This window comes from Lagopus muta, chromosome 8, assembly GCF_023343835.1.
Source record: "Lagopus muta isolate bLagMut1 chromosome 8, bLagMut1 primary, whole genome shotgun sequence".
In the NCBI taxonomy this organism is placed as follows: domain Eukaryota; kingdom Metazoa; phylum Chordata; class Aves; order Galliformes; family Phasianidae; genus Lagopus; species Lagopus muta.
The window spans coordinates 36,312,000-36,334,851 of NC_064440.1; the positions used below are offsets into that span (position 1 = coordinate 36,312,000).

Consider the following 22,852-nt stretch of genomic DNA (forward strand, 5'->3'; position numbering starts at 1 on the left):
GAAACACTGTGACCTCTCCCAACTGCAAACCAGATGAAGGGCACCGCATGCTCAACAGCAGCCCCTCCCTGGTCCACACGCTCGCTTACTCCCAGTAGCAGCAGGCAATCTTGAGATGTTATCACACAGTGACACAGTATCTTCTGTTGGAGAGGCTCTGAAACTAAGCATTGAAGACGTTGCAGGTCAAGGTCAAGTTCCACTGACGGTCACTTGCAAAGGATCTGTCTCGCCAGTTCTAACGTTCTGCAGATCATATTTGTTTTCAGGTATTAAATGATCACATGAACAAACGCACACATTACAGACGTATGTCCTGAGAACTTCCCTAACAGAAAGGTGCAGGAACACCTTTGCTGTCCAATACTGCACTTCACTGTCAGGAAACCACACTGAAGTGCCAGCAGGTCTCCCCAGTAAGTGCAGTCAGCACAGTCACGCACTGCCCAGCAGTCACTGCTAAACCCATCTGCAGGCATCAGAGCACGGACACAACAGCCAGGTGCTCGGTACACTGCACTGTTTCATCACAAGGCTATAATTAAGATAGTAAACTCCATGCAAGCATTCCTCTGTCTTTAGGCTGATCCTATTGGACAGAAGTCATCCAGAAATGAACTTCCAACGTGACAAGCAGCACTGACAGGCAGCGGAATATACCTGAAGTGGAAAAACAAACAAACAAACCTCTCTATAGCAGAGAGAATCTCTGCTAAGAGCTTGAGCACAGCCCCCTCCCCCCCCCCAAATTAGCCTGCCTGTAGCAACATGCTATGGAGAAGGCTGAGAAGGACAAGGGGACAGCTAAGCACAAGCCACACCACAGGGAGCCACAAATGTGTTTCCAGGTGCAGCTCTCAAATAAACTGGAGTTTTAATGAAAGAATAAATTACATGAGTGGCATTTGTGTCTAAACAAGGACTGCTCTTGAAAATTATCAAACATTAATGGAAAGCACTGCACAAATACTTCATCTATTCACAAAGGTGCAATACTCTGTCATAACGAGACACAAACTTGGAAACAACACAAGGGCATTTGTATCTGCATTGCAGACTGAACTTCAGGAAAAAAAGGGATTCCAACCTTTAGTTCCCTCTAGTTTTGCCATGACAACCTACAGCAAAAAAGGGGGAAATTCTGAACCAGCTTCCCGGTTTATTTATAGATGAAAACTGTTTCAAGTTCCCTTCCTTCCTTCCACAGGAAGGAGCCATGGGCACCTTCAGCAGACCGCAGGCAGCAGCAGGAGCTGCTGAACTCAGCACGCCCATCGCGGCTGTGCAGCATGGAGGATCCCAGGAGCCACTCGAAAGAGGACACTCACCTGCCTTTGAAAGAGGGAAATAACCAACGGTCTGCATGGATTAATTTACTTCTTCCAGAAACAGGGTATCACAGTCTGTACCCATCCTCCATAGATTAAACCGCAAACATACGACCCGGAATCGCCGCTCCTTCCCACCGGAGCACGTGAGCGCTGCGCACCAAGGGCAGCGGGTCTGTCCGAGCAGCGCCTGCGGACGGCAGGCGGTCACAGAGCCGACACACGGCAGCACGGGGCCGGTGGGCTGGAAAGGATCTCTGCGCATCTGCAGATCCCCCGCCCAAAGCCGCGCCGTAGCAGGTGCCTACCGGCAGGTCGCACGGGAAGCGTCCCGGAGAAGGAGATTCCCCCATCCCTGTGGGCAGCGACGGGCCGGAACGGACAGGGGAAGAACCGCCACGGCTGTACTTTCTCACGTAGAAGAGCTCTGCACAGAACCGCACCGAGGCGAAAAACGATTCGCTTCGGATCTCAGACCTCGACGGGCAGCGAAGGCAGCGCCCAGCGCCGATCCGCCGGGCCGGGCAGCGCGGGGCGTCCGAGCGGCAGCGGAGCGGTGCGACCGGCAGCGCGGGGCCACGGCCGAACTGCCGAACCGCCGAACCGACCAGCAGAACCGAAGAACCGAACCGCCGAACCGCCGCCCAGCGCGGAGCGGAGGCGGAGGAAGGGAGCGGCGCTGCAGGGCCGCACTCAGACACGGCCCCGCGCACGGCCTCGCGGCAATCGGGGCCGGGCGGCGGTGCCGAAGCCCCCGGCACGACCCGGGCACGGGCCGCGGGAAGCGGGGCGAGGCCGGAGCGGCTCCCGCGCCCCTCTCCGGGCGCCGCGGCGGAGGCACCGCGCTCCAGCACCGCGCCGCCCCGAAGCTCGGCCGCCGCCGCTCCAGCTCTCACCTTCCGACAGCTCCAGCTCCAGCTCCGCCAGGCTCTCGCGCACCTCGGGCGGCAGCGGCACCGCGTCCAGAGAGCAGCCGCCCCGCTCGGCCGCCATAGCGCGGGCCCGCCGCGGCCGCCGCCCAGCACCGCCTCCGGCGGGAGCGGCAGGAAGGGGAGCTCCCGGCCCGACCGCACCGCGCAGCCGCCGGGCCCGGCCCGGGCAGCGCCTCCCAGCGGCCGGCAGCGCCGGGCGGAGCGGCGCCACGGCGGAAAGACGAGGCGCGGCTCCGCGCGAGGACGGGACGGGGCGGCACAGCGCAGCCGGAGCGGCCCCACTGCGCGCGTTCGCCCCGGGCCGTCCTCGGTGAGCGGGAGCCCTGCGGGGTGGCGGAGGAGCCTCGGTCGGTTCTGAAATCGGGACCCCGCTGTGCCAAGCTGTGCTGCGTGCGCGGCCCTGGGGCTGACCTGCCGCAGTGCTCTGCGCTATGGCACACAGCGCCTGTAAGGAAATACCGAGCGTTCTGTACGCGGCAAAATAGCGCTCGGACCGTTTCCGGTCTCGTCCACCCCTCCAGAGCAGTGAATCTCCCGGACGATGGATTGCTTACGGCACAGACAGATGTGCCAGCGTACCTCAGGCACTACACTCATTGCAAAGAGCAGAAGCAATCCTCACGTCGTGCCAACCCACTACCAGCAGAGCACGTAGACAGCGCACACTCCCAAACTGACCTTCGTAAAGGTGGGCCGGCTGTCTGCCCAAAGAGTTGGGCGTCAGACCTCACCGTTCACTGGGAGTTCCGGCATCGCTCCTGCCGCTGCCTACCAGCCCCTCCCGGCCCACCGTGTGCAGGGATGGCTCTGTACACGTGGACCAAGCCCCTGTCTCACACATGTGTCTGCACCCAGCCCATGATGCTTAACTTACAGAGCATGGTGCACGGCAGAGATAAAAAAAAGCAGCACCGAACTGCTGCGGAGCCAGGTCCTGACGGCCCTCCTACACCCAAAGGAAAAATGCAAAGTGCAATTCACGTGCAAACATGAAATTATGGATTTTATTCAGTGTCAGCTGTGAATGCCTGTCTGGAGATGCATATTGTGTATAGCAGAATACAACCTGATGCTGTGTTAAGGACACCATTAACATTCAGGGCATATTTTGACAGATCTGCCTAAAGGCCCCGGAACCAGAATGAAAGGAATCTGCCACGCTCATGGATCTGTATAAACCTGCTCTGTCAATTCACGTGGTTAGAACTTTGCAGAAGCCACCTTACTCTCCAGGCTTTCACACCAAATCAGGTATTGTTTGTTCATGCACAGGTGCCTCTGGAACAGTCAGCCTGCAGGGACAAGGGAGGCACTCAAATGCTTTGCCCATGGCAGAGCTGTGGGATAGGGCACCCAGATGCAGAATGACACCCATCAGCACTCATCAGCAAGCCACATTGCCCAAGGGCAGCTTTGCCTCTCAGAGCTGTAGGTGTGAGCCTGAACTGCAGCATCCTGTGTTCCTGTGACCCCAGAATGCAGCACTAGATGCTCCAACCAGTGAAGAACAAAAACACACTGCCTTATTGGGGACAGCACTTCCTCACAACAGCCAGAAGCATGGGCTAAGGACAAAAGTGGTCAGGGCAGGATCAGCCCAGCAGTGCCAGGACTCTGGGCAAGAATACATCTTTCAAGGGCTGGCACCAGAGCTCCAAAGCCACACCTCCAAGTGGCACAGAAGCTCCTGGCATGAACTGAGGAAGACTGATGTTCTCTAGCAATGTCAGATGTATCATGGATATAGACACCATGTTAAGGGTGCCAGGGAAAATCCTGCTGAGCACGGTGTCAAAGTTTCCGTGTGAGAAAGTCACCACAGCTGTTGATTTTAGGGATATAAACAAGATCAGTAATTGCAAAAAAGTTAGCTCTTTTCTTTTTTTAAATTTCTATTAGGTCAAGGTCAGTCATAGAAGAATCCAAGGAGTGGCTTGATACTGAAATGGAATGTGATGAGGAAGACTGAGGGAAACAAGTCCTATTTATTGCAAAGCCAAAAAAGCAAATCTTGAAATCCCAGAAGGCAATGTGTCTTAAAGATGATTTGGGAGAGTTTTTTAGCTGCTGTTAGTTAACAATCTTGCAGAAATACTAAAACACAAATAATAAGAAAAAAAAAGAAAAAGAAAAAGAAAAAATTGTAAGGTGAAAACAAATAACTGTATGCTGTAAGAGCTCACTAATAAAATGTGATTTTAATAACTTTTTTTTTTTTTTTTTTTACAAGGAATCCAGCTATACACTATAGAAAAATAAACACCGAACAGACTCTTTGCAATTGACAGTACAGTGATACAGGCACACTTCAGCTGTCAACATACCAGTAATTCTGCATGAGAATGTAAAACATTGCTCTTAGTGGAAAGAAATTTCCTCTTATAGTACTGAAGTATAATAAAAAGTCATGAAATTCTGACGCAAAAGCACTGCCCTTTATTTAGTTGCACAGGAGATGACAAGTGCTCCATTCACCAGGGAGTAACTCAGAAGGAAGCAATAACTCGGCGGTTTCACAGCACACATTTCAGAAGCATTTTGATCACTTTTTCATGTTTCTCTGGCATGGCAGGCCTGGAACTTGTCCTAAATTTAAATAAAACAAATGGGTATTAGAAAAGTGCTTGTGCTATGCTAAACAGGGTGCAGTTAGCAGCATGTTATTTCCTCCATATACTTCACATGAGCTACACTGAAAGCAATTACCATCTTCATGATCACCCAGGAACCTGAAAGCTTACCGCCCTGCCAAAGCAAACATTCACACGTTAAGACCAATGCTCACTCAGAAGAGTACGCAGAGAGCAATGGATTGCTTCTTCAACGACTGCTCTTGTGATGATCCAACCTGCACTCTGCTGCTGTTCAAGCTGTTGTATCTGTGGGGTGATGTAAAGTGCAGCAACCTCACGTTACTCAGAGCTCTGTTCTGAAGCTTAATGTATGGTGCTGCAACTCCCCACAGCGTCATTCTGGTATCGTGAACGTCCACCAACCATTATGCATTGTACTCAGTTAAGTGCTCCACACTTAGCACAAAATACCTCATCCTGTGAAATACCGCAGGTTTCAATTCTAACATGTGATTATCCACATCTGCCATAAACAAAGTACTTGGGAAAAGAAAAAACAAAGGTCATGATGTTAAGGTTTCTAGGAAAAATGCTGCCAAGGGTGCTAGTTTCCACATGGAAGTGCCACTGTGTAGCCGTTGACTTTAAGGATAAAAGATCAGGATTTGTTAAAAAAAGTTAACCTTTTTTTTTTTATTATTATTTTTTAACCTTTTAAACCTTAAAAACAAAAAAAAGTATTTGGTGAAGTCAGCCAGAAAAACAATGTCTTGGACTTTCCCCAGAGCTGTTATCCAGCTGTACCATGCTCCTATGAACTCTGGCAAAGCCAAAATCTTCTCTCTAGAGAAACACACATGGTTTTCAAGTTTAAGTTGTCAAGGTTAACTCTGAGGGTGTGTTAGGATTGTACCACACGATCTTAAGAATCTGCCTCAGAAGTTAGTTTTAAAGTCGTTATTTTTCCAAATGCAGAAATAAGTACAAACCATTACTGATACCTTTGCTGGGTCAGCAACTGAATGCCTGCCCCACCCTCCACAAACATCTCCATAGAGATGATCTATCTGCTGATGACAGAGATCAAGGAAGCGGCAGTAAGAGCATCAGTGACTGTCACAGAGCTCTGCAGTTTCAGTCAAGTATGTTTTTTTCTTCCTCGCCTCAGCCCAACCAACATCTTGGTGCAAAAGTTATAAGATACAGGATTGCCTGGGAAACAGCGTTGACAAAGGTTATGTGTAGTGAAAGAAACACGTAGGTGTGCATATGCAATTTGCAGAAGGATCAAAGTGGCCCACCCCTAGTGCCATGACATCTGCACAGTAAAATCTGTTCAGCTTTTGGCTGAGTGTATGGGAAACTAAGGAAGGTGCTGATAGGAGGAAATAAACATTTCTTGCTGAGAGATCGATGACCGCAGTGACCCACAAGTAGTCTCAGGAAGTAAACAAGTGATTTGGGGACGAGCATCTAGAACATAGGAAAAGAATCAGCAACAGCAGTCTAAAGGGAAAACAGTCGGACAAAAACATCCATGGCATTATCTGATTTGATCACCCATACAAGCTCAGACCAGAAAACTCAATAACAAATTTGGATGGGGAAAGTAAGTTTTGGGGAAGGTGTTCCAAAGACCCCAGAGGAATGGCTGCCCAGATGCCTCTCCAATGCATAGGGCTCACTGGAGCCAGGAGGAGGCACCCCAGCCTCGTGTGTTTTTTAGCCTGAGAAAAATATGGTTGCCTCCTTGGGGTTTTCTTGGTATTTTCATTTTTTATCTGGTACGGAACAACAGGAAGTGATAAATGAAGGAAGTAGGATAGTTCACGCTGCAGAGGAGGCCATACTCAGCTATTACAATGACATCACAGTGACTGAATTTAAAGCAAGTTATTTCCATACATTTCATTTAAACTGCAGAACTTGCTTATTTGACTTGATTACAGGAGGGGAAAAATGGCACAGAAATCATTCACTCTTATCTCAGGAGAATTTCACTGAAGTTACTCTGAGAAATGACGTACTTGGACTAATTTGAGGCACGACGTTTCAGAGACTTAATTTTTTTCTCCTCCCACACGTAAAATAAATCTTTCAACAAAATGATGCTTTTTACATTCTCTAAGCATTACAGACAATATGCATGCAAACCCATGCAAAAAGGACCCCAGGCTGCTCACAGCTCTGAGTGCAGCAGTGCTCCTCTTACCTGACTGCACCCCTCCTAGTCTTTGCTGGATAATCTCCAAGCGGTGGATGTATTCTGTAAGTGATCGTTCAGGATCCTGAGTAGGCACAGGTGACTTTTCTGAAGTGGATGGAGGCAATCTTAAAAAAGAAAAAGTTGGGTTTTTTTCCCCTCACACCACACTGCAATTTATACTCACACAGACAGTAACTCAATGCAAAGCAAACTCAAATATCAACAGACACGACCAAAAACTTCCACATAGCTAGATTGAAAAAAAACACAGTAGGCAGTTGTGTTTACAGAAGAAACAAAAGAAAGGATGTTTTGGAAAGAGCTGGAGTACCTGCGAGTCTCACTCTCCTGATAAGCAACCAAAAGTTCCTCTAAGAAAGCTGCAGTCAGAAGTAAATGCAAATGGCTGGATAAACCCAATTCTATGGAGACGAGCGTGCTGCATCCAAGTGTGTAGCAGGTTAAAGTCTACTTGGAAGGACAAGGCTGAAAAAGCTTAAATCACATACTGTGACTGTATTGCTACATTATTAATAGTTTAAAAAACTAATAATAGAAACATATTTCTGGGGGAACATTCTATGCAAACACACTGCTACCCTGGAGTTGGGAGGTCTTCCCTTTATTTTTTTTATATAATGGAATGCAGTTCCTATCACTCCCTTCCTTCTGTTCATCTCTGCCAGGAAATGCTTCTCACATCCACATTTGATTTTAGCTATCACTAACCCAGTCACACAGAGTGAAAAGGATCTACAGTGATTATTTTCCCGTTTCATACAATACAGATGATGTCTCAGTAGTAAGCTGCCTGCGCTTCTGTCTATGAGATCCTCATACATGTTGTGAGAGAGGGCTGGGATGGAGTAGGAATTTAGGCTTATGGTAATGCTTGCAGGTCTCCAATTCTCCGCTAAATTCTATGCAAAACAGAGTCCTACCTGTCCTTCCTGAGGAGCACTGCCCTGTCTTGTTCCCCAAACCAGCCAGCAGGGTTACAAAACAAAATGAAATGTAAAACAATTTGGACCTTCTGTTGTTTTTGGGTAATGCTCATTCACCACAGCTGTTTACTTGTTACTGGCTGTCCTATTTTGACCGATACAGAGTTAATTTTCTTCGGAGTAGTTGGTATGCTGCTGTGCTTTGGATTTAGGGTGAGAATAATATTAACAACAGTGATGTTTTAGTTGCTGCTGAGCAGTGCTGCACAGAGCCAGGGATGATTCAGTTTCTTAGTTTCTCATATTATCCTCCAGCGAGGGGGGCTGGGAGGCACAAGGAGCTGGGGGGGGACAGGACCAGGGCAGCTGACCTAAACCTTCCAAAGGGATATTTGATAGCATAGGGCATAATGAGAAAAAACTGTAAAACTGGAGGGAGTTGGCCAGAAAAGCTGCTGCTGCTGCTGCTCAGGGATTGGCTTGGTCAATGAGTGCATCACCTGTTTCCTTTGGTTGGCTGGGTTTCGATTTGATTTGGTTTGCTTTTTTGTTTGTTTGGTTGGTTTGTTGATCTCCCTTTCCCATTAAACCGTCCTTATCTCAATATATAAATTTTTGTATTTTTTTCTTTTCCAGTTCCATCATCCCCCTGATGGGGAGTAGCAGCCGTGTGCTACTTACCTGCCTGCTGGGTTCAACTGCAACACTCAGTTTTCTTCATTAAAAAAAAAAAATAATAATAATCTTTCTTGTGTGGGTAAAGTTTCCAATTCATAGCAAAGGAGTGGAAAAAAGCCACACGTTCCAAGCTGATGAGACTGCACAGCAATTGCTGTAAAACTGCATCATATGAAACAAGCCACAAGAGGAATAACCTGGCTCTGCAATACTCCAAGTTACTTCACATGCTTGGAGAGCCTGAGACTGGGAAAGTCAATGATGGCTGAAGGCCACACTCCTCCAAGTCCAGCACTGAGTTTGCAGCTGAGGTATCTTCTCAATACTGCTGTGCAGAATGCCACCAGTGACTTCCAACCCAGCAGTAATTAGCTGGGGTTGTACTCCTGTGCAGAACTGGCTGTAATGCACAGAAAAACTGGAACGTACACAGCACATACCTCAGTCTGTGGTAGCAAGTCTGAAGGCAACTAACATTAATGCAATGCTTCCCTGTGGTAGAAGAGCCACTTCTGCAGGAGGAGGAATCAACTTCACACTTAAAACATCAATCTCCGATTTAGTAGGCAAAAACAGCAAGAACTCCCCTTCAAAGAAGGCTAAAAGGTAACATTATCAGGAGTGCTTTCACATAGCCAGATTGAACTGGAGAACAACACTGAGTGTTCTCAGTGCAAGAACATCAGACACGCTCAAAGCAAGAGACATTCTCTTCTGTAGCAACCTGAACCTAAGGAAACATTTACCAGACCCAGACTTCTTGTTGAAGTACTTCCTCCAAGTAGCTGTCTCACTTTTAGCAAAGTCTGTCTGATGAGGTGATTACACATCAGCCAGACTGCAGACTGACCTGCTGTGTGACCGGCGAGAGGATTTGGAGGAGCAGCTCACAGATCTCGCAGAGCTGGTTCTGTGGCACAGGCCAGTGTCCCGGGTTGGGGGAGAGCTTACATGAACAGCTGGGAGCTGCTGCTGTTTCAGAGTTTCTGTTCTGGCACCAGAGGCTGTGTTAAATACAAAACAGTTGAAAAGCACTCACTAAAAACCACTTCCAGAAGCCTTTTTATATTTAACCAATTAGAAAAACCCACAAGAATTGCAGCAATATATATTTGGTTTTGGTTTAAAATGTATGTTACAAATGCATCTATTTTAGTTGGTTGTGAGAGAAATGGCAGAAAAAGGATTGTTTGTTGTTTCATTATCCCTAATAACAATGCTCCTTCAGGTATGTCCTCTTTTAAATCACTATCAATGATTTGATTTGCTCTCCTGAGAGCCTGACAGGTGCTATTTTGTAGTGAGGCTTCAGAGGACCCTCACCACAAGTAGTATATAGGAAATTAACTTTTTTTTTTTTTAAAGTAAGTATTCCCAACCTAAAATCCTGAAAATTACGTAGTGTGTCCATATGCCAGGTAATGAAAAATGTACTGTCACATCACATTTTTGTTTAGCACTGAAAAGCCACAATTGGAATATTACACATGTATTGCACAATATGGGGTACCACACAGAGACACTTGTTCAAGTTCTTACTGACACATCCATAGGTAACCCAAAGGAACACAGCCCTTACTGAACTCTATTAGACCATCACCCATAGCACCTAAAGTTCAGGGAAAACCTGTCATCAGATTCTGAGCCTCTTCCAAACCTCTGGAACCATTTAAAATTGTTTTTCCATTGCTGGCAACACAGGACAGCAAATCCCTTCTAAGACTTCTTTTTTACACTGCATGTACCAATTTTAATACTGTTACAGTAGTAACAGCCTTTGTATTATTAATAACTTATGGCATTGATTTCCATCATAGGTAGCTTTAAAAAGTATGAAAAAATTATCAGATAAGTTTAATGAAGAGAGAAAAGGACGAGTTTGATGCTGTTGTGAAGTTACGAATTCTGTAAGTTTTCATATTTAACTTCTTACAGTGTCATTTTAAACTCATAATCATGACAAGGAAACAGATAAACAGATATGTGTCAACACAAATATTTTGCTTTTTTGTCTGTTTACGGTGATTTTTTGTTTGTCTACTGAAACACTGCTAGAGACAAGTTATCATTTAAAAATGTGCTTGACCAAAAGCTTACCTGTGTTATTTCCTGTATGTTGGGAGATGGTTTCACCTTGGGCATTTTTTCTGTTAAGCTTGTTCCACTTTCTCACCAAAAACTTCAACCTTGGTAACAGAATAAATTTGTACAGTCATTAATAACAGGAAAAAATACACTAAATTTTAATATCAAACTTTTTGTAGGCATAAAGCATATTAAATTTATTATTTAGTGAAGTAACAATCCTTGTAGGAATGGAGAAGGAAGACTGCCAGCATCTTCCCAATGATAACTGTATCACCTGTCAGTTCTCTGCAGTGCTAAGACCACACAATCTTAAGGGTCTGAGGTGACAGCAGATTGTTTAGATTAACCTTTTATTTCTTTTTATTATTATTATTGTTTGCTTTTAACTCACTCTTATTTATTTTCCTCAGTTTCTAAACAGTGAAGAAATAGATTTTGAGACCACATAACCATGTAATGTTACGCATATAGCAGGAAAAAAAAAAGAGAAAAACAAAAACACAGTAACCCAGTCGCTCAAAATGGCTCAATGGACAGCAAAAAAGGAACAGACATTGGAGCTTAACCACAACATTCTCTTTACAGTCTTAGGATGCAGTTGCTTTGTGTCGGGCGATGGCTATTAACTCCCTTAATTTGTATCCACTCAGAGGTGCTGGAAATGTTTGCCAGTTTGTTTTAAAGATGTTCTTCTACTTCAGCCCTAAATTCCATGGAGCTGTGAGGCCTCAGAGGGTTAGTTTGGAGGTCTCTATCCTTTCATACTGCTATCATTATAGCATCCTTCTCAACAGTCTAAAAAGCCTTAAATATCATCGTAACAGTTTCTAGTAAACAAGGAGATTGCTCAGAAGTAATCTCCTATTACATTCAAAACTTTTTCTTCCAATAGATGAACTCAAGACACAATAAGGGATAGTGCATAGATACCAAAATCCACTCCATAGTAAATAATGGCACGTGACAGAATCAAGCTCAATGAAACACAGGCTACTGAGCTCAGGAGAAGAAAATCATCACTGATGGGATGGTAACATTACAATACAAGAGGCTACCCAGTATGTCCCAAACAGATAAGGGAAAAAATGAAAAGATCAGCTTGTAATTACTGTGCAGTGATGTACAAACATGCCGCAACTGAGCATCTCTCAACAGATGGAATCAGCTTTTACAAACCTTTGTTTTGGTACACATTCAACATAGCCCTGATTCTCAAATGGCAATTTGGCCAAAGTTACAGCTGCCAAGTCACGCTGTGGAGAAAGCTTCTGCTTAATATTCAGGTAGGATAAGCCATGTCAACCACCCATTTTATCTATGTCCAAGAAAGCGTTTTGCTTTTACCTTGATACGGCAACGACTGCCCTGACTGCACATCTGAACTTGGTCAGAGGGCGGGAGCGTGAGGCAGGAAGCTGCAGGTCTGCAGGCGAGGGGTAGATTCCCATACGTGCTATTAGGGAGAGAGTTGCTTGTTCACAGTCTTGAAATCCACCAAGAAGCAGCAAGAGGTATTTCTTCTGATAAACCAGAGCCTTTCTAAAGCTCTCTGCTCTTAGGTACTTCCTATATAATCTCTGTAACTGAAGGAAAACAAAAAATTAAAGCTGTGAAGATCTAGCTATAGCAAGTCTAGAAAAGTTGATTGCATTTCCCAGCAAGGATTCACAGAAACTGGTTGTGAGTGGGTACCTAAAGTGATTTTGCTTTGCAAGATCACAGAAAGCTATTTAACAATTATGAACTATGGAAGCATAGTACAGTAAGGGTAGTGAGGCACTGGCACAAGTTGCCCAGAGAGGTGGTGAACGCCATGTCCCTGCAGACATCCAAAGTCAGGCTGGAAGGGGCTCTGAGAACCTGATCTAGCTGTAGGTTTCCCTTCTCATTGCAGGGGAAATGGACCAAATGACAGATAAAACCCCTTCCATCTCAAACAATTCTATGATTCCTCTTTAAATTTTGAAGTATTTATGATAATGACTCTATTACTTGTGTATTTTTAATGCAAACCAGTGATGTTACACTCTGAACACCACAAACGGATGTTTGCACCGCTTCACCAAACTTCTTTACCTCTTGGCTGGGCTAAAAAGTTTTGGTATGGTTACTGGTTGGTGTGCTGTCTTTGTGTGCAATGTCTGTAGTGCTGATGCAAGGGCTGCTGCAAGACCTCCATTCCAAGCTGAAAAGCACCCAACTTCAGAGTATCAGAAGGCTTTAAATCTCCTGAAAGTTTCACATCAGAACTGTCATACCTGAGATTCTAACACTTTAAATCTTTAATGATAGCAATTGTATTAAATAAATATTAACCAGAAAGCATGTTGGGGTGGGTGTCTATCTGACTTGATAACAATCAAATCTGTCAGAAGAAAATTTAAAATTAGGAAAAAATAAAAAAGGATGTTTGATAATTCCATGCTTAGACAAGAAATCTGAACCTTCTTCACATTTAAAAGTAAAAAGCAGTTCCAAAGAGATAGGTGATTTTTGGTGCAAGTTTCTGTTTAATACAGAGAAAGTTATAAAGAATCTTTTCTGATGAGGGACACACAAGGAAAGAGTGTTCTTAATTCACATTTATCTATGAAGTCAATCACTGTGTACAGAAGAGTAATGCAGCTAGTAAGAAAAATAGAGAAACCAAGGCACATGAGGAGCATCTGAGGGAACTGGGGCTGTTTAGTCCAGATGAGGCTGAGAGGAGACCTCGTTACTCCCTACAACTACCTGAAAGGAGGTCACAGGGAGAAGGGGATCAGCCTCTGTTCTCAGGTGACAAACCATAGGACATTAAGAAATGGTCTAATTGTGCCAGAAGAAGTTTGGATTGGACATCAGGAAGAATTCCTTCACAGAGAGGGTGGTTAGGGGTCAGATGGACTGCCGAGGGAAATGGTGGAGTCTCCATCCCTGGAGGCAGTTAGGACACATATGGAAGTGGCACCCAGGGACATGGTTTAGTGATGGACTCCATGAGGTCGTACTGATGGTGATTTTGAAGGTCTTTTCAAAGAAAATGTTTCTGTGATTCTGTCCCTAGAAACTGAGCTGCAGGCTTCCTGGCTTCCCTCTAACAGCAAGTTTTTATCATATTCATAATAAAGAGAATGCAGGCCGAATTGAGAACTCAAGTAAAATTACTAAGTTACTTGTTCTACATGCAACAATAATCACTTCAGCAATGATCAAGAATGATACTAAAAAGAACTGAACAATCCAAACCAACTTGAGTTGGTAAGTTTCTCACAGTGAATCTGTACATCATGTAAGGTACTGAAAGCAAAAAAGTGCCAAAGGTTTTAATGAGGGATGTCCAATTTTTTGGCTTGCCTAGGCCATGGTGAGTGAAGAGAAAGAGTCATGGGATGCATATAAAAAAATACATAATATAGTTCACATATATAAGCAACAAAACTTCTTTTCTGTTTTTATTAAAACAAACAAACAAAAAAAGAGAGCAACATAAACATAAAACTACTGGGATGTTTGATCTTGTTTATGTAAAACTAACACATCAGTCTAGCTCAGTAGAAGTGGATGCAATTCTTACTGAGTTCTCAAGATTCTCCTCAGAGATTGATGAAATTTCATTCTTTCTGTGCTTCATTCTTGAAAACAGTTGTTCACAAACGTACATACTGCCAAAAAGTGATGAAGTCACTAAGGCTTGAATTTAAAACAAGGGATATTTTTCTCTGATAAGTCTTATAAAGCTTAGTAAAGAGACACAATCAGACTTTTCTTTGAGTTGAATGTCTAATTGCAACACTATACACTCAAATCTGAAAATTCACAGGTAATGTATTTATATTGATTGAAAATGGAGTTGCAAATATACCCAAATGATATTTTTTCTGAAATATTGAAACTCATTCTCAAATTCTTTTATCAAAATGGAAAGCAAGGTCATATAGTTTTGGCCATTCATAGGACTTGATTTCATTTCACAAACCATAAAACTTTTATAGCATTTTACTCTGACTTAGCCACCTTTAGTTTCATAGAATCACAGAATGGCTTAGGTTGCAAGGGACCTTACGAATCATTGAGCTCCAACTCCCCACGCCACAAGCAGGGTTGCTAACTACTACATCAGGCTGCCCATCATCCCCATCCAGCCTGGCCTTGAACATTTCTGGGAATGGGGTATCCATAACTTCCCAGGGTAACTTGTTCCAGCACCTCAGCACCCTCTGAGTAAAAAATTTCTTCCAAACATCTAACCTGTATCTCCCTTCTTTTAGTTCAAAGCCAGTCCCCTTTGTGCTATCACCATAGATCGTGTAAAAAGTTGTCCACTTCCTGCTTGTAAGTTCCCTTCAAGTACTGCAAGTCCATAATGAGGTCTCCTCGGAGCCTTCTCTTCTCCAAGCTAAACAAGCCCAGCTCTCTCAATCCTTCTTCATAGGAGCAGGGCTCCAGCCCTCTGATCATCTTAGTGGCCCTCCTCTGGACCCACGCTGACAGCTCCATATCCTGCCTGTATTGGGGACCCCACACTTCATCACAACACTGCAGATGGGCCTCACAAGGGCAGAGCAGAAGGGGGGCAATCACCTCCCTCACCCTGCTGGCCACCCCTCTTTTGCAGCAGCCCAGGGTACCAGCTATTATTATTGGCAATGACTGCATTTTACTCATCAAGTGGCACAAGCGCATCATGTGTAACACATGCAGACTTTTACCAGACTCCATCCACAAGAGATGGAGTGAGCCTTGCTCTCTGTTCCCCCCCTCCACAGCCTTCCATTGTCACCCACACAGTCAACACTCAAGCTACATGTGACTGACTCATTACAATCATCACAAAAAGTCACTTGCGTAAATGTGACTATGTGTATGGCATGTGGGACCACGTTAAGTGCTCTTCACAATCACATGTGGTCCACAGGCTGGACACACCTGTCTTAAATGATGTGCTAATGCCTTCAGCGTCGCCTGCTCCTGCAGCTCCAGACAGCTATTTGCTAAACATCACTATCATTTTACCTTAGGATTGAATGCTTCCATCATTGCTTTGTTTTCAGTTTCAGCAGTTGCTTTAGCCAGTTCGGATTCTGCCTGTTTCAGTGCATTCTGCAGAATGCTTCTTTCTTGCTGCCAAGCAGCTCTTTCCAGTTCTTGAGCAGAGTTGGTATCATCTGTAGATCTGATCTAAAAAAGAAACCAGAAGTGAGTGAGCCATTGTAGTTCCTGAACATGACTTCCACAACCAAACATCTCAAGTCAAGTAACAGCCTAACTTCATGGACAAACTAAACAAAAAGAACCACCAAAACAGCCACCAGTAGCATTCAGGTGTTAAATGGTACAAAATGAAAAATACAAGCAACCCCAGTTAAGCAGTATCAAATTAATCAGGTTATCCCTTCCCCAAGCATATGACTTATCAGTTTTACAAGAAACCTCTTTATGGTAATAACAGAGAGGGTCCCCAACATGTGGAAACAGAAACAAATCATCTGGCTTCCTTCCACATCCAGAACCAGCAGAGAAACTGACACAGAAATGTGTTTGTTTACATACATGCACAAAAACACCTTGTAAAGCATACACAGATGAAACTTCTAAGAAAACAGTATTCAATCCTGAGAATATTTAGTTCTGTGGTAAATCATCTCTTCCAGGAGACCAACAACTCCAGATTCAATTTTTAGAGAAGTTCTGCCTTCATAACCCTCTTCATATCAATTTAATTTTGTCAGCAGTTACAGTGTATGATGCAGCACATCAGAATCAAGAGGAAAGATGTTTTTGAGATGGTTAGCATTTTAACCTTTGAAATAAAATCTATACAGTAGAGGAGACCCCAATTTCTCCTTGTAGCTTATTTCAGTACAGCCTTACTAGGAGCTCAAACTTTTTCAAGAGTTATTTCTTAAGAATATTTTAATGCAGTAATATTCGACATTTATATTTTACTTACCTGAGGAACTGAATTTTACAAACAAAAAACCTTGTATAATGAAGGGCAATATACTAGAGCCATTAAAGAGAGATACTTTCAGTATCTGGAACACGTACAGCAGCAAAACTCTCAAGTCAATTAATGATTGGTATTACCATGTATTACCAACCCCTCTAAGTGTTTCACGCTGAAACCTTTTCTCAAGATGCTGCTCGTAATGCTAACTTATCGTGTCAGTTCTACCAGTTTTGTGACAGGCTTCCAAGGTCCCCCATTCTCCAACAACAGATCTATTAAAGAAACTGATCCCTGCAATGGTTTCTTTATAAAACAGAAAGAGAAAAAACAAAACATGCATTCCCATACTGTCTGTATGCTTGCAGCACATAAAACACCTCCCTTCCTTCTGACTTTGCAACTTCCTTTAGAACTGCAGAAACCAAAGGCTTTTTACTTCTCAGCATATACAAAAAGAGCTTAAGACACAGCAAAACACCAAAATGCCAAGATTCTAACACAATTTTCTGTGTTGTTTTAAAATTAGGTATTTCTTTCTTTTCAGTTAAATTCTTGTCCCTTATTAATGCTTCAGGTAACTGTTATCAAAAATAGTTCAAACAAAACCCACGTCTTATGCTGAACTGGAGGGGAGCAGCAGATCTCTCCAGTGACCATCCCAGTAAGGACTACAGTCCTTCCATCCCAGGCCTTTTGCAGACCTAAAGCTACAAAAGCTGAATTTGAAGGCAGTAGCACATATTGTCTGAGGAATCCTGCTGATATGCATCTATGCCCTTGATTTCTACTGCACCAGTTGACACATGATTACCATCTACTCATTTTGGTCTGTTCTATTCTGCAACATCTTGCAAGTTTCTCTAATAGTTCTCCACTTATCAAAATCCTAAAGTGCAACAAAGATAATTTCCTTCTGTTTCTAGAGCATGAGGTCAAGGACACTTAATCAAAGGCGAAATGCAGAGAAGCACCTGAACTAAGAGGCAGTTCTGAACAACCTGAAAATGGGGCAGAGAAGAGGGATGTTTGCCTGCAGAAAAATGAAAGACATCACTGTACTCTAAGCTAAATGATAGCATGTCTTTAGACTGCTCCTCTAAAGACTTCTTATTGTTAAGAAGAGACTTTATGTAATGACTGTGGTCATTACAACAGCTTTCTCCAGGACCCAAGTGATCCAAGGACAGGAGCAACTGCTTATTCAGCTTGCCATTCACTGGTATCTTGTTAAGAAGCTTGGAACTAAAGAAGCTGATGTGGAAAAGCTAAGTACATTGAAAAGATTTGCAGTAGAGTTTCTAAAGCAGAAGACCTAATGAAGCGAGGGTGGAAATCAAAAAAGAATCCAAACAATTATTTCCTTTTCCAGTAGAGTAACAACTCATAGTAAGCTGAGTCAGATAAACAGCTCAGTTCCAGAGAGAGCTCTACTAAGTCAGACTTAAGTGGAGTCATAAGGAGGCTCAGCTTCCCCACAGACTCTCAGTTTTCTGAAAGGAAAATAGTTGAAATAACTTCAAAAATGCCTACCTGTAAAAGGTTACAACCCCCTCCCTTAGGGCTGGAGATAATCCACTTGGCAACCACCTAAGTGGTTACAGAGATGACAGAAGGAAACTGTTGATTGCCTTTTGTGGGCAGTTAAGACACAGGGAGAGCTTGCACCATGCCTAGATCTTCCCATAGATCAAGCTTGTATTATGGAACACATGAGAACAACTGAACCCTCTTAATAGTCACAATTCTTTCTCAAAGGTTTTTTTCTGGGGATCTAGTACAAATTTGTAGGTCAAGCAGTAAGAGAATAGAGGGAAGATGAATCTAATAGAGCCAAAACTCTTGTTAAATCTGCTTAATACAAAAAGGTTAGAAGGGCTACAATGCATTTGAAGATCTCCTAACTATAGAAGGACATATATGTTAGTGTAAAGTTATATTATATGATGAATAATTTGAAAAGAAAGAACTATGTATTTTATGTTTTCTAACAATACACCTGAGTTCAGCCTTCAACAATTGCTAAGTTATGTAAAAATATCTGTAATACTGCAACTATCAGACAAAACTTCCCTCATGAAATGACAAACAACTTGTGCTTTTTGAAAAATGCTTGACAATTTGCTGAAAAATAATTGTGTCTGGACATGTTCAGAAGAGGAAGCAACACTTTCCACAGTTTGATATCCTCAGACATGTTACATACTTATTACATACATAGGAAAAAAAAAATCCTTCAGAAGTAGACTCAACAATGCATCAAAGAAAGAGACATACATACAAAAAATATACTAAATATGTTGGTATAAAGATGGTGCGAGTACAAGAGTTCCTGACTTTTCTATCCTCAAGAGAGAAAAACCAAACAAATTTCCTCAGAATGTTAAAACAAACCCAAAACACACGCCCCCAACACCGCCACAACTTACATATGTACCAGAACCCAAATAACACAGAATAACTTCCTGATAATGAACAAAGATGTGCCATTTGCCTCACCTGAGATGCAGGAGGAGACGATAAATCTGATTTTAGTTCCTTTAACGTCTGCAGTAAAGATGCTACAGCTTCATCATTTGATACATACCAGTCGCTAACTGTTCTGTTAAAAAGAAATACTTGCTCAGTATGGTTGATTTCTAGTAATCTCATATTATAGTTAGCATACATTCTTCCTCCCCACTGAAATATCTTAAGTTTTGATGCTGTTCTCATTTACTACCTATCACACAAAACACAATGATGAATGCACACAAATCAGTAATTTTTATTAAATAGAAGAATTTCTAAATAGTGATGAACAAGAATTTATTCAGAAATCCGTATTTTATACCAATCTGAAGTTCTACCATGCAAATTCAGGTCACAGCAAAATTTTACTGGTATTTTACTTTGCTGCCAAAGAAACAAAAAAATTATCCTGATGACCAACTTTTCCCTTTTGTGCTCAATGGACCCCCCTCCCCCAAATTCCAAACCTGCAGCTGCCCTGATTAAGCTGTTTTCTGACTACTCTCCAATCAGAATTTGTTAATTAACAAATTAGTTAATTAACTAATTAATTAGTTAGAAAGCTCTTTCCAACTCCCAGTTTTTCTTTTCGGAGTTGTTCTTTTTCTGAAAGGTTACTTCGTGGATCTGGTTCACAAGCAGGCACGAAAGGCTTTTACAGGAATGGCTGCTGTGTGATGACAATCTTTTAAACACAGTCTGCTAGCACCATGAAATCATGGTTTCACACCAGGTAGGTCTTGTAAGCAAAGGAAATGATATATGACCCATTTTCTTCAGCTGATGGCTGTCAGCTATGATCTGTACAAGTTCAGAAGCTAGCTGTATGGAGAGAAAAGTACTGTTTTATAAACAGTACTTAATTTACTTACTTATCTACCGTTTTACACATTAACTCAATGAGGTGTGCAGCTACAAAAAGCAACTGTTGTCTTATCCTCTCCAGCTGTTGCTTCTGCAAGTTGCATTTTCCAGTTTCTTTTGTCATGGGCTCTTTGGCATTTTGATCTTTGTCTGAAGTACACAACAGTCCTCGCTGACTGCTTTGAGATGGAGGACTTCTTTCTGTTTCCTTTAAGATTGCCACAATTTCCTGCATCTCTTTAATTCTCTGTTCATCCCTCTGGTGTTGCAGTTCCAAGTTTTGCTATTTGAACAGAAGAAGTAGTAATAAATTGCCACTTGTACATACACACATACACATCAATACGTATGTAGATACAGATATGCAGACCAGATAGAAAAGCACCACACCAATCTAACACATCCACATCTCAGTGTTTCTTAAGCCATACACTATTTACAGGGGAAGACTTATACTATTGCACTCCAAGGCTACCAGGAAGCCATTTAACAACTATAGAGTGGGCATTTTCTCCATCCATTTCCTGACTTTGTGACTGACAAGTCTTCAGAGAGTCTACAAAACCTGCCTGTTTCTCTAATGGAAGTGAAGGAGCTGAGAAACAAGGGTGAAACTTAGTTTCGTTACCTATTATGTTTAAACCACACTCAAGGTCTTCGCCATTTGCTAACAAGGGGCAATCCCCAGCATAGACCTAAACCCAGAAAACATTTGAAAAATGCAGACAGCTTGTTTAAAGCATTTTTTAGAACACTTTGTTAGAGGGAAGGAAACATTTTAATTAGAGGACACTATCTACTGAGTTAATTCCCACTTCATGGCTAGTTCAACCCAAGGAAACACTCTTGCAAGCCCTCCTGATCTTTCTGCCAGCCCTCCTCTTTCTCCATTTCTGTTTGTTGCTGCTGCCTTTGCTCTCTCTACTTTTAATTTTATCTTGCATTGTTTTGAAGAGCAAATGCAATTGTTCCCACTTAGCTTTCAGCTTTGCCTCTCTTTCCTTCTGGGCCTCCAGGGAATGGGTTACCTCTTGCTTTTGACTCTGAAGAGACTCCAGCGTCACTCGGAGTTTGTTACTGATCTCTTTCTCCACCTGTGTTTCTTCGCAACACATCTGTACTTCAGCCTCTGGCTGCCTTTTGGAACGAATGGCTTTCTGGTGTGTTTTCTCAATAATAGCAGCTAGTTCTGCCTTTCGGGATCTCTCTTCCTCCAGCTGGGCTTGGAGCTCTCGGATAAAGGCCTGTTCTAGCAACAACTCCCTACGCTGACAAGAAGCATCCTCCTTAGCTTGCATGCTCAACCGTTCTGTCAAAACACGTTCATGATTCAAGGAATTTAAGAGCTCCAAAGAACGATTTCTCTCAGCATCCAAGCTTTTCTGTAGCTCCAACACTTTGTCATGTTCTTGAGACAATAACGCTTCACAGCGGGAATATTCGATCCGAAGTTCCTTGCGGAGATTGTCATTTATTATTTGTTCATGCTCTAGGGATACAGACAGCTTGCTATTCTGCACCGTCTGCAAATCCAAGGCAGCCTGTAAATCCTGCACAACAGGAGAAACATGTAGTAATATTCTAGCATAAGCACTCATTTGTGGGGTACTCTGGCATTCAATAATTTTCAAAATTCTGTTTTATTCAAGGAGAAATTCAAGATTGAGCTAGAATAGTTTAAGTATTAAAAAAACAATAATTTAAAAATAAAAGTTTAATTCTCTAATTAGGAGTGCCAGAAGCATGCTCTTTACAGTCATTATATCAATTAACAAAACCGAGGGTCTTAATTTGAAAATATCTTGTGGTACATTATTTTTTCTTCAATCATTAAGATCCTCAGTGAGAAATCGATATTTTTTTTTTTTTACATCATCCAATCATCTTAAATGGTATCTGAAGCAGAAATAACCTGAATTGATTAAAAAAAAAAAAAAAAAAGCCACCAAAAAACAGTCACCTAAGCAGTAAGACTATCTGTAAATCCTTTTGGTTTCACAGCCCATCTATTTAAAGAATGCAGCACAGACTGATGACAATAACCCATTCTCAGCTCAATTTTGTTAGCCAGTGCATTCTCATCATTCTCCTTTCAGAAAGTAAATGAAGAGGCAGCCCCACAATGCCTTCAGAAGCATTCAGAACAAACCCCTGCTGCAGTTCTGGCAGGGGTTTCTGCCCTCTGTCCCCAAGCAGCACCATACCTCTGATTACATAGGAAGCTAGGTGAGATGGCTAAGTGGTAGACATATAGCACAAACTGATACCATCAGCTTTCCGTAGTACTGTTCCAAGGGAGAATTTGGGAATGCAGGACTGCAGCTGCACCACCTGAGAATGATTTCATCTCTTGCACAGCTTTATCTGGGACACTGCACTTTCACTTGGCTTTTGACTAAGATGGTCCCTGTGTTCCCTGCAAGAGCAGCCTTTTTACAAGATACATATGGAGCTAACATGCTCCACAATAAAAGCAGGAAAAAAGCCAAACCACCAAAAAAAAAACAACAAAAAAACCCCAAAACATACACACTTAAATAATTACCAGAAGAATAACATAAATGAGACTGCAGGCCATAAAGAAACTGTCAGAAGACTTCAGCTTTGGTTTCTAATTATACAAAAGATATACGTTAAGAAGACGGGAACAAGATAATAATGTCTTTTACAAGAATCATTTCTATCACAGTATCAATGGGAAAGCCAGTCATTTGTTTCCCGCTCTATTCAAAAAACAGGGTACAGAAACAGAAAAAAGAAAAAAGATTACTCAATCTCAAAAAAGTTAAATTGGAAAGG

The 22,852-nt window shown here is 42.8% G+C and overlaps 2 protein-coding genes across 13 annotated transcripts in view; both read right to left on the minus strand.

Moving 5' to 3' along the window:
• The window catches only part of DIP2A (disco interacting protein 2 homolog A), a 102,475-nt gene extending 100,097 nt beyond the window's left edge, over positions 1 to 2,378 (minus strand). For 2 of the 4 annotated variants that reach the window (XM_048952508.1, XM_048952507.1), the window contains exon 1: positions 2,225 to 2,376. In XM_048952508.1, coding sequence (XP_048808465.1) covers positions 2,225 to 2,321 — 97 coding nt within the window. In that variant the 5' untranslated portion in view covers positions 2,322 to 2,376. Of the gene's footprint in view, positions 1 to 2,224 lie in introns of all 4 variants that reach the window. The other 2 variants (XR_007378443.1, XM_048952506.1) reach the window with 2 other exon arrangements.
• Positions 2,379 to 2,665: 287 nt separating this feature from the next.
• The window catches only part of PCNT (pericentrin), a 100,137-nt gene continuing 79,950 nt past the window's right edge, over positions 2,666 to 22,852 (minus strand). For 5 of the 9 annotated variants that reach the window (XM_048952500.1, XM_048952498.1, XM_048952499.1 and 2 more), the window contains 9 exons: positions 21,082 to 21,603; positions 20,062 to 20,336; positions 19,178 to 19,280; positions 15,745 to 15,909; positions 12,094 to 12,332; positions 10,759 to 10,847; positions 9,512 to 9,665; positions 7,046 to 7,164; positions 2,667 to 4,846 (listed from right to left, as the gene is read on the minus strand). In XM_048952500.1, the coding sequence (XP_048808457.1) occupies positions 4,803 to 4,846; positions 7,046 to 7,164; positions 9,512 to 9,665; positions 10,759 to 10,847; positions 12,094 to 12,332; positions 15,745 to 15,909; positions 19,178 to 19,280; positions 20,062 to 20,336; positions 21,082 to 21,603 (1,710 nt within the window). In that variant the 3' untranslated portion in view covers positions 2,667 to 4,802. Of the gene's footprint in view, positions 4,847 to 7,045; positions 7,165 to 9,511; positions 9,666 to 10,758; positions 10,848 to 12,093; positions 12,333 to 15,744; positions 15,910 to 19,177; positions 19,281 to 20,061; positions 20,337 to 21,081; positions 21,604 to 22,852 lie in introns of all 9 variants that reach the window. The other 4 variants (XM_048952505.1, XM_048952503.1, XM_048952502.1 and 1 more) reach the window with 2 other exon arrangements.